Source organism: Eschrichtius robustus, chromosome 12, assembly GCF_028021215.1.
Source record: "Eschrichtius robustus isolate mEscRob2 chromosome 12, mEscRob2.pri, whole genome shotgun sequence".
Lineage (NCBI taxonomy): Eukaryota > Metazoa > Chordata > Mammalia > Artiodactyla > Eschrichtiidae > Eschrichtius > Eschrichtius robustus.
In genome coordinates, this window is record NC_090835.1 from 40,549,755 (window position 1) to 40,562,000 (window position 12,246).

The 12,246-nt window shown below is 40.8% G+C and overlaps 1 protein-coding gene across 4 annotated transcripts in view; it reads left to right on the top strand.

The window, feature by feature from the left end:
• The first annotated feature begins 11,827 nt into the window (after nt 1–11,827).
• SMARCC1 (SWI/SNF related BAF chromatin remodeling complex subunit C1) overlaps nt 11,828–12,246 on the top strand; it is a 185,908-nt gene continuing 185,489 nt past the window's right edge. For all 4 annotated transcript variants that reach the window (XM_068557306.1, XM_068557307.1, XM_068557308.1 and 1 more), the window contains exon 1: nt 11,828–12,022. In XM_068557306.1, the coding sequence (XP_068413407.1) occupies nt 11,828–12,022 (195 nt within the window). The remainder of the gene's footprint in view (nt 12,023–12,246) is intronic.

A 12,246-nucleotide genomic window follows, 5' to 3' on the forward strand; every position in this document is an offset into this window, starting at 1 on the left:
CTTCCTGGGCCAGGGATGGAACCTGTGTCCCCTGCATTGGCAGGCAGATTCTTAACCACTGTGCCACCAGGGAAGCCCCCTCCATAGATTTTAGATATTCTTCTGTTATTAATTTATTACAGGAGAAGAAAGTCCAACTTACTATGGCTAATCCATAAAGCAGACAGTTGAAGCTACAGTTGAGAGTGATGAGCAGCTTTGAACTCAGCATCTTCAACACTTGTCATCAGCGCACATTATTTCCTCTTCGTCCATCTATGTTGAGCAGAGCACTTTTCAAAAAGCCATGTAGGGGGAAGTCCCTGGAGGTCCAGTGGTTAGGACTCCATGCGTCTGTTGCAGGGTGCGAGGGTTTGATCCCTGCTTGGGGAACTAAGATCCTGCAAGCCGTGCAGTGCGGCCAGAAAAAAAAAAAAGCCATGTAGGAATGGCAACCTCAGGATACTTGTAAGGGTCACTTCCTGCACTTAATGGAGGCATGAACTTCATAAGTGTGCAGTAGGATATATCATGAATGTCATGCCTCTTTAGTGCATTGCCAAAAGTCCTGGTTGTTGGCAGGAAGGTTGGAGGGTGATCATTTCCATGTGGATTACAGTTCCTAAACATTTTGTGTATAGAAGATAATGTCATGGAATCACCTCAGAAGAAATGGAGTGACCTATGGTTTCACTATGATATGTTTAGGTATGGCTTTTTTACTTCCTTGTTGGGGTACTTGGTCTCCTTGATTCTGAGGATTATTGTTGGAAATAAAGCAAAAATTATCAGTCATTATTTCTTCATATATTACTTCTGCTACATTCTCTTTCTTCTCTCCTTCTGGAAATCTAATTAAATACATGTTGGACCTTTACAGCCTCTATGTGCCTTACCCTGTACTCTTTATCTTTTCTTTTCTTCTTATTTCTCCGTGCTTCTTTCTAGATATTTCTTTTGATTTTCCAGTTTACCCAGCTGTGTCTAATTTGCTATTAAAACTACCCATCAACTTATCAATTTCAATTACCCGTAATGTGTTTTTCTTTTTTCTTTGTATTTTATTTATTTATTTATTATTTTTTTTAACATCTTTATTGGAGTATAATTGCTTTACAGGGGTATGTTAGTTTCTGCTTTATAAAAAAGTGAATCAGCTATACGTACACATACATCCCCATGTCTCCTCCCTCTTGCGTCTCCCTCCCACCCTCCCTATCCCACCCCTCTAGGTAGACACAAAGCACCGAGCTGACCTCCCTGTGCTATGCAGCTGCTTCCCACTAGCTATCTATTTTACATTTGGTAGTGTATATATGTCCATGCCACTCTCTCACTTTGTCCCAGCTTACCCTTCCCCCTCCCCGTGTCCTCAAGTCCATTCTCTACGTCTGCGTCTTTATTCCTGTCCTGCCCCTAGGTTCTTCAGAACCATTTTTCCTTTTTTTTAGATTCTGTATATATGTGTTAGCATACAGTATTTATTTTTCGCTTTCTGACTCACTTCACTGTGTATGACAGTCTCTAGGTCCATCCACCTCACTACAAATAACTCAATTTCATTTCTTTTTATGACTGAGTAATATTCCATTGTATATATGTGCCACATCTTTTTTATCCATTCATCTGTCGATGGACACTTAGGTTGCTTCCATGTCCTGGCTATTGTAAATAGAGCTGCAATGAACATTGTGGTACATGTGTTTTTCAATTTTAGAATTTCTATTTGCTTCTTTTCAAATCTGTTATGCTCTTTTTTGCTTAATAGTTTCTAGTTCTTTCCTGAAATTTTATTCTTTTTTTTTTTTGTCGTGCCACATGGCATGCAGGACCTTAGTTCCCCAACCAGGGATGTAACCTGTGCCCCCTGCAGTGGAAGCGTGGAGTCTTAACCACTGGACTGCCAGGGAAGTCCCTCTTTCCTGAAATTTTAAATCTTGTCTCTCATGTCTTTAAATGAGTTAGATAGTTAATTTTAGGCTATATTTGACATCACATTATCTACAGCCCCTGAAGGTCTGTTAAAAAACCCCTCATGGGCTTCCCTGGTGACGCAGTGGTTAAGAATACTCCTGCCAATGCAGGGGACACAAGTTCGAGCCCTGGTCTGGGAAGATCCCACATGCCGTGGAGCAACTAAGCCCGTGTGCCACAACTACTGAGCCTGTGCTCTAGAGCCCATGAGCCACAACTACCGAGCCCGTGTGCCACAACTACTGAAGCCCGCATGCCTAGAGCCCATGCTCCACAACAAGAGAAGCCACCTCAATGAGAAGCCTGTGCACCACAATGAAGAGTAACCCCTGCTCGCTGCAACCAGAGAAAAGCCTGCACGCAGCAATGAAGACCCAATGCAGCCAAAAATTAAAAAATGAATGAAATAAAATAAATAAATTTATTAAAAAAAAGAAAAGAAAAAAACCCTCAGGCTCTGACACCTCAAGCCAGGCTGCTCTCTCCGTGGAGAGGCTTTCCTCACCTGTCTCAGGCTCTGATCAAACATGCCAGGCAGCTCTCCCATGTGAAATCCCTTCTCACTCCACCTAGGCGCTGATACCTCATGCCACGTTGCTCCTCTGTGTCCTGAGCACTCTCCTTACCACATTTGGGACCTGACATCCTGTGCTGGGTTGCCCCCACATGGATGCCCTCCTAACTATTCTTGGACTGCGACATCTCAGAAGGGACAGCCCCTCAATCACCGTGTGGATGCCCTTCTCACCAGGCTCAGACTATGACACCCCAATCTGGGCTGCCATAGCCTCCTTCCCTGTGCAAACAGATGCTCACAATAGCTTTTGGAATAAGTTGTTCAGGATAGGAAGGGAAGAGGAAGGAGAGAAAGAGAAATATTTAGTTTTTAAAAATCCAATCTGAAATGTTTGCATTTTAAGTGAAGTCTTTTGGTTCTAATAATTTTAATGCAATTACTGATAAATTTTGGGCATGAGCTACCATTCCGTTTTCTATTTTTCATTTGTCCCTATACTCAATTCCACTCTTTTATTGCCTGTTATTTTCTAACTCTACTATTATGGATGACATACAAGTCTCTACTCTTCTACTGGTTCACTAGAAATTAAACATGCATCATTAATTTTCAAATATTAATGTTAATCAGTATCTTTACCTTCCTTCTTAGAATACTACCATTTCTCCACTCACAACTTATGTACTATTTTTGTTAAATATTTAAATTCTACGTTTTAAAACCCCACAAGACACACTTCGTTTTATGCAGTAAATATTGAGTTACCCACTGTTTACCACTTTCTTTGCCCTTCATTCCTTTTTGCGAATCAGGAATCATTTTTCTTCTGATGTACATCTTTTAGAATTTCTGCGGTTTTACTAAAAGAATCTAATAGAGAATCACTTTTTATTTATCATGCTTGGGATTTGTTAGGCTTCTTGAATCTATGAATATCTGTAGTCATTTTTAGGTAACTCTCAATCATTATTTGGTTATCGCCTCTACTCTCTCTCTCGTCCTCTGTGACTCCAGTTCCATGTATATTAGAACTTCTCACTGTATCTTCTTTCTTACCCTGTCCCCCTTGCCCCCTGCCTTCCATGTTTTGGTCTTTGTGAACTTCAAGACTTATTTCGTCTGACTTATCTCCCTAGTTCGCTGATTCTTTTGCTATGTCCAATCTACTGCTCAATATGTCCAGTGAGCTTATAATTTCATTTATTATATTTTCTCTTTGGCTCTTTTTCAAACCTATCACTTCTAACAGTTTTCCAATTTTTGGATGAAAGTTTCAAACTTATATTTTATTTCTTAAAAATAAGCATATTAGAGAAGCCACCACAATGAGAAGCCCACGCACCGCAACGAAGAGTAGCCCCCGCTCGTCGCAACTAGAGAAAGCATGCGTGCAGCAATGAAGACCCAACACAGCCAAAAATAAATAAATAAAATAAATTAAAAAAAAAAAAGCATAGTACACCTTAAACTAATACATTTTATATGTCAATTATATCTCAATAAAGCTGAGAGAAAAAAGAGAAAAAAACCATAGTAGTTTTATGGATTATATCTAATAAATTCAATATTTGAAGTCCCTGTTTGTCTCATCTCTTTTTTTCCAAATTTTTAATTGTGGTAAAATACACATAAAATTTACCATGTTAACCATTTTTAAAATTTTTAATTGAGCTATAATTGACATATAACATTATATTAATTTCAGGTGTACAACTTAATTCAATATTTGTATACACTGCAAAATGATCACCACAATAAGTCCAATTAATATTCATCAACTTACATAGTTACAAAAATTTTTTTCTTGTTATGAGAAATTTTAAGGTCTACTCTCTTAGCAACTTTTAAATATGCAATACAGTATTATTAACTATAGTCACCATCCTGTACAGTACATCCCCATGACTTATTTATTTTATAACTCAAAGTTTGTGCCTTTTGACCCTCTCCACCCATTTCTCCAACCCCTCACCCTCCACCTCTAGCAACCACCAATCTCTGTCCTCTGTATCTGTGAACTTGTATATGTTTTTGTTTTTGTTTTTAGACTCTGCATGTAAGGGCAATCCTGCGGTATTTGTCTTTTTCTGACTTATCTCACTTCACCATCTTAATCATTTTTTAAAAAATTTTAAAAATATTTAATTAATTAATTAATTAATTTTTGGCTGTGTTGGGTCTTTGTTGCTGTGCATGGGCTTTCTCTAGTTGCGGCGAGCGGGAGCTACTCTTCGTTGCAGTGCACAGGCTTCTCACTGCGGTGGCTTCTCTTGTTGTGGAGCACAGGTTCTAGGCACTCGGACTTCAGTTGTTGTGACGCGTGGTCCCAGTAGTCGTGGCTCGCGGGCTCTAGACTGCAGGCTCAGTAGTTGTGATGCACGGGCTTAGTTGCTCTGCGGCATGTGGGATCTTCCCAGACGAAGGCCCAAACCCATGTCCCCTGCATTGGCAGGCAGATTCTTAATCACTGCGCCACTAGGGAAGTCCCATCTTAATCACTTTTAAGTGTACAATTCAGTGATATTAAATACATTCATCATGTTGTACAACCATTACCCCATCTATCTCCATATCTCTTTTCATCTTGTAAAATTGAAGCTCTGTACTCATTAAGCAATAACTCCTCATTTTCTCCTCTCCGTTGTCACTGGCAATCACCATTCTACTGTCTGTGTTTATGATTTGACTACTCTAAGTGCCTCATATAAGTGGAATCATACACTATTTGTCTTTTTGTGACTGTCATTTTATTTAGTATAATATCCTCAAAGTTTATCCATGTTGTAGCATATGTCAGAATCACCTTCCTTTTGACAACTGACTAATATTCCATTGTATGTATCATATTTTGCTTATCCATCCATCTGTGGATGGATACTTGGCTTTTGGCTACTGTGAATAATGCTATTATGAATGTGGTTGTACACATATTTCTTCAAGACCCTGCTTTTATTTTATTTTATTTTTATTTATTTTTTTTAAGACCCTGCTTTTAATTTTTTGGGTATGTATCAAAAAGTAGAATTGCTGGATCACATGGTAATTCTATTCTTAATTTTCTGAGGAATCATCCACAGTGAGTGTAATATTTTACATTCTCGCCAACAGTGCACAAGCATTCCAATTTCTCCACATCCTTGTCCATACTTATGATTTTCTGGGTTTTTTTAATAGTGGCCATCTTAATGGATGTAAGGTGGTACATCATTATACTTTTGATTTGCATTTCTCTGATGACTAAAGATGTTGACTGCCTTTTCATGTGCTTATTGTCCATTGGCATATCTTCCTTGGAGAACTGTCTAATCAAATCCTTTGCCAATTTTTGAAATTTTTTGTTCTTGCTGAGTTTTAGGAGTTCACAATGTATTCTGGATATAAATCCTTCATTATATGATTTGCAAATATTTCTCCCTCTCTCTGGGTTGCCTTTTTACTCTGTTGATATTCGTTTCTTAAAAAATATTTATTGGGGCTTCCCTGGTGGCACAGTGGTTGAGAATCTGCCTGCCAATGCAGGGAACACGGGTTCGAGCCCTGGTCTGGGAAGATCCCACATGCCGCGGAGCAACTGGGCCCGTGAGCCACAACTACTGAGCCTGCGCATCTGGAGCCTGTGCTCCGCAACCAGAGAGGCCACGACAGTGAGAGGCCCGCGCACCGTGATGAAGAGTGGCCCCCGCTTGCCACAACTAGAGAAAGCCCTCGCACAGAAATGAAGACCCAACACAGCCAAAAATAAATATAAAAAATAAAAATTAAAAAATATTTATTTATTTATTTGGGTGCACTGTGACTTTAGTTGCGGCACGTGGGATCTTTGGTTGGGGCATGAGGGATCTTTTAGTTGCAGCATGCGGGCTCTTAGGTGCGGCATGCAAGATCTAGTTCCCCGACTAGGGATTGAACTCAGGCCCCCTGCACTGGGATCCCAGAGTCTTAACCTCTGGACCACCAGGGAAGTCCCTGTTGATATTCTTTTGATGCAAAATTTTTAAAATTTTCATTAAGTCCAATTTGTCTACTTTTTCTTTTGTTGCCTGCACCTCTGATATCACATCCAATAAATCATTGTCTTTGGTGTCATATCCAAGGAATCATTGTCAAATCCAATGTCATGAAGCTTTTGCCCTATGTTTTCTCCCAAGAATTTTATAGTTTTATCTCTTATATTGAGGTTTTTGATCCATTGTGAATTAATTTTTGTATACAGTGTGAGGTAAGGGTCCAACTTCATTCTTTTGCACATAGTTATCTAGTTTAACCAGCACCAGTTGTTGAAGAGATTGTCCTTTCCCCATTGCACGGTCTTGGCACCCTTGTCAAAAAAATCATTTGACCATACACACAAAGTTTGTTCCTGGGCTCTCTATCCTTTCCATTGATCTATATGTCTGTCTTTATGCCAGTACCACACTGTTTTGATGAGTTTTGAAGTCAGGAAGTTGAGTTCTCCAAATTTATTGTTTTTTTAAACTGTTTTTTGTTTTGTTTTGTTTGTTTATTTTAGATTCTACATGAAGTTTAGGATGGGTTTTTCTATTTCTGCAAAAAACATCCCTGGGATTTTGATAGAGTTTGCATTGAATCTGTAGATTTCTTTGCGTATTGTAGACATTTTAAAATTATTAGGTTTTCCATACATGAACAGGGATATGTTTCCATTCATTTATGTCTTGTTTAATTTCTTTCATTGATGTTTTATAGTTTTCATTGTACAATTATTTTACCTTCTTGGTTACTTCCTAAGTGTTTTATTGTTTTTGATGCTATTGTAAATGAAATTGCTGTAATTTCCTTTTCAGATTGCTCATTATTAATATATAGACATGCAACTGATTTTTGTGTGTTGACTTTACATCCTGCTACTTTGCTGAAATCATGTATTAGTCATACAAGTTTTGTTGTAGAATCTTTAGGGCTTTCTATGTATAAGATCATATCATCTGCAAACAGATATCTTACTTCTTCCTTCAATTTGGATGCTTTTTATTTTTTTTCCTTGCCTAATTGTTCTGGCTAGAACTTCCAGTACTATGTTGAACAGAAGTGGTGAAAGCAGGCATCTCTGCCTTGCTCTTGATCTTAGAGGAAAACTTTGTCATTCACCATTGAGTATGATGTTCATTGTGGGTTTTTCTCACATGGCTGTTATTATAGTGAGATAGTTTCCTTCTATTCCTAGTTTGTTGAGTTTTTTTTTTTTTTAGATCATGGAAATGTGTTCAATTATGTCAAATTATTCTTCTGCATCAATTGAGATGATCACGTGTTTTTTCCCTTTATTTTCTTAATGTGGTGTACTACACTGACTTCTGTATGCTGAACCACCTTGCATTCCAGGAATAAATCTCTTTTGGTGTAAAATCCTTGTGATATACTGCTGAATTTGGTTTGCTCGTATTTTGTTGAGGATTTTTTATCAGTATTCATAAGTGATATTTCTTGTAGTGACTTTGTCTGGTTTTGGGATCAGGGTAATGCTGGATTCATGGAAAGAGTCTAGAGTTGTTCCCTCCCTTCAGTTTTTTGGGAAAAGTTTAAGAAGGGTTGATATTAGTTCTTCTTTAAATGTTTGGTAGAATTCACCATTGAAGCCATCAAGTCTAGGCTTTTCTTTTTTGGGAAGTTTTTTTTGAATTTTTGAATTTTATTTTATTTATTTTTTTACACAGCAGGTTCTTATTAGTTATTTATTTTATACATATTAGTGTATATATGTCAATCCCAATCTCTGTTGGGAGGTTTTTGATAACTGATTTAATAAGTGTATTATCTTGTTTTTTATAATTTATAAAAATGGATACATTGTTTTAGATCTAAATCATTTCAATTTTTTTTTTTAAGGAATTCCTTTATTTTTAAATTATTTATTTATTTATTTTTGTCTGTGTTGGGTCTTCGTTTCTGTGCAAGGGCTTTCTCTAGTTGCGGCAAGCGGGGGCCACTCTTCATCGTGGTGCGCGGGCCTCTGACTATCGCAGCCTCTCTTGTTGCGGAGCACAGGCTCCAGACGCGCAGGCTCAGTAGTTGTGGCTCACGGGTCCAGTTGCTCCGCGGCATGTGGGATCCTCCCAGACCAGGGCCCAAACCCGTGTCCCCCGCATTGGCAGGCAGATTCTCAACCACTGCGCCACCAGGGAAGCCCTAAATCATTTCAATCTTGACCAGACTGCTTTTAATAATCATCTAATAAAATGTTATGTAATCTATTCCTCCGCAGCTTTGATATTATTCCTTGACTTAAATATTAACACTTTTATTTGAATTGAAAAATGAAGTAAGACTTTTTCTGACAAACACAAATTTTTTGCTGATTTGACAATAATGACTGGCTTTGTCAATTAGGTTATATGACAGACATTTTCCATAAATTGAATAAGCTAAATGTTTGGCTCTAAGGTCTAGATGAAAATATACCTAATCCTTGTGATAGAAGTATTTTACCAAAAATATTGTAAAAGTTCAATGAAATAAGCAATATTGTGATTTTCTCAAGCAGATCTGAGTAAATTGATTTAAACAAGATGCTTCTAAGTTAAAGGTAATAGGTATAATAGTCTTTGTCAGGAGTCAACAAACTATAGCACAGGCCCAATCTGGCCTGCCACATATGCTTTTTTTTTTGTGGTAAAAAATATATAATAATATTTACCAATTTAACCACTTTTAAGTGCACAATTCAGTGACATTAAGTACAGTCACAGTCTTGTGCAATCATTACTACTATCCATCTCTTAAACATTTTCATCATCCCAAACAAAAACTGTCTGCCTCCTGTTTTGTTTTTTTTTTTTTTGGCTGTGTTGGATCTTCATTGCTGAGCGGGGGCTACTCTTCGTTGCAGTGCGCGGAATTCTCATTGCAGTGACTTCTCTTGTTGCGGAGCACGGGCTCTAGGTGTGTGGGCTTCAGTAGTTGTGGTGCATGGGCTCAGTAGTCGTGGCTCGCAGGCTCTAGAGCGCAGGCTCAGTAGTTGTGGCGCCCGGGCTTAGTTGCTCCGCGGCATGTGGGATCTTCCCCGACCAGGGCTCGAACCTGTGTCCCCTGCATTGGCAGGCGGATTCTTAACCACTGCACCACTGGGAAGCCCCTGCTACCTGTTTTTGTAAATAAAATTTTACTGGGAACACAGCCATGCTCACTCATTTATGTATTGTCTACAGCTGCTTTTGTGCTACAATGGTAGGGCTGAGTAGTTGTGACAGAGAACATATGGCCTGCAAGCCTAAAACATTTGCTATCTGACACTTTATAGAAAATATTTGCTAAACACTAGTCTTTGATACATTTTAGAGAAGCCTTTTGGTATCCTTCCCAGAAACTGAGAAAGCTAATGACTGTAACAACTGGCATCAATCATACAGTTTCCAATTCTTTTCTTTTCCTCAAAATTGAAGAAACCTAATCAACTCTTCACCTATTGAGCAATAAAAATACTTTTTGATAGATTGCTATGTGAATTTTAGCTTGCAGTTTGGAGAGCTGTGTGAAAGGTACAGTTCACCGTTAAACACTTTAGCATGCATATTTTGAATGAGAGTTTAGTATTTGTTTAGTGTTCTTTTCTTTTGAGGGGAAATTTATAGTAAAATGCATAAATTTTCTTTACCATTCCATAATTGGTATACATCTGTGTAATGCAAATCTATTTCAAACTACAACTTATTATCACCCCAGGAAATACCCTCATGTCCCTCCTTCCCCTCCACTCCCCAGAGGGAACCATACTTCAGAGTTTAGCCTGTTCTATAACTTCATATATATTGAACCATACTATATATATCCCTTTGGGTAAGATTTATTTCACTCAGTATAATATCTGTGAGATTCATCCATGATGTTGCATGTACCAAGTTTATTCCATTTGGTTGTTAGTTAATTTGTCAAATGGGTTCTTGCTCTTTTCATTATTGAGTTGTAAGAGTTCTTTCTATATTCTGGGTATGTCTCTTATCAGGTATATAATTTGCAAATATTTTCTCTCATTCAGTGGGTTTTTTCATTTTCTTGTCGGTATACTTTGAAGCACAAAAGATTTTAATTTTGATGAAGTCCAATTTATTTTTTCTTTTGTTGTCCATGCCTTTTTCTCCAGCCTTTCTTCCTCTACTCTATCATTCACAGTGCTGCAGTAGCTACTTCCTAATCGATAAATCTGGTCCTGTCATTCTCTCTGTTCAAGCTGGTTTTCTAATGCTTACAGGATATTCAAAACTCACTGCCACCCCAAATAACATCTCTGCTTCCACTCCATGGGCTTAAGGAGTTTCTCCAAGTATGCTTTCACACTTTAAAGACTTTGTTCCAGTTTTTTCACGTGTTTGAAATCTCCTTTCCTCCCTGATCACAGTGTCTTCATTCTTAAAAGTTGGTCTTAAAAACTCACAAGCAATTAGTCACTTGCTGTTCAGGGGTCAGATAGCATTAAGTTCAAAACCCCATAATGGCCAATCATATTTCGTTAATAATTTAAAATTATTTGCCTTCTGCCTCCCTGTAGGTCATTCACTCATTCATCAAATATTTATTGAACATCTGTTAGGTAACAGGCACTGTTCCCAGCACTGAAGGTACACCTGCGAACAAGTCAAGACTAGGGTCTCATGCAATTTATGTGGAAAGTATTCAATAAGAAAATAAGTAAAATGCCAGGTCACGGTGAGTGTTACGCCGACAATGTCGAGTGAGAATGATTGTTCAAGATTGCATGGTCAGGGATCACTTTTCTGAAGTACCTTTAAGCTATGATTTGAAAGCGCCTGAGTGACAATCAGAGGGGAACAGCTGTTGCAAAGGGTGGCGGTCCCAAATAGGTGTTTACAAAGGACGACAGGGTCACTAGGTGCAGAAGGTCTGAGGTCAAGCAGGGCAGGCGCAGATTCCCATCCGGCGTGTGGGTTCCTCCGCCAGCACGCGACACCCTAAACGGGTTCTCCTCTCGGAGAATCTCACGCCAGCCCCTTTCTCCCCGGCGGTGGCGGACGATGACACAGAACCTCCGTGCAGTAGTAGATTGAATAACGATTCGACGCAGGTATCCGGGAAACAGCCACACACTCAGAAGCCGAAGCTGGGGGGCGGAGACTGTGCGCTGTCCTACAGCCTGGCGGAAGAGGCGGGGGAGGAGCTCGCCCTAGGCCCGCCCGGAGAGAGTGCTGCGCATGCGTATGCGTGTGCCCTCGTCAGTTAGGCGCCGGTCCCGAGAAGGGGTGGGGCCGGGCCTCCGCGCCGGAAGGGGGCTGACTGGGCGGGGCCGGGAGGCAGAGGTGGCGGCTGCGCGCGCGCGTGCGAACGAGGAACGCCGCGAGGGCCGGGGCGGGGCGGGCTGGGCGGTGGGGACGACGTACGGCGACGATGGCCGCGGCGGCGGGCGGCGGCGGGCTGGGGGCGACGGCAGGCGCCGCGGGTCTGGGAGGCGCGGCGGCGGCCGCGGGCCTGGCAGTTTATCGGCGGAAGGACGGGGGCCCGACCAGCAAGTTTTGGGAGAGCCCGGAGACGGTGTCCCAGCTGGATTCGGTGCGGGTCTGGCTGGGCAAGCACTACAAGAAGGTGGGTTCGCGCGCTCGTAGGGTCCGGGAGGCCACGCGACGGGGGCCGGGGGCGGCTACTGGCCTCGCGGGCTTCTGGCCGCCCCTCCCCCCGCGCGCCACGAGGGACAACAAAGGCAGGCGCAGGGCCCGCCACGCCCCCGCGGTGCGCTCTCGGCGTCCGCGCGCCCGGGACTCCACTGGCCCTCGGAGCTCCGCTCTTGGGAGCCCATGCACCCCGGGCGA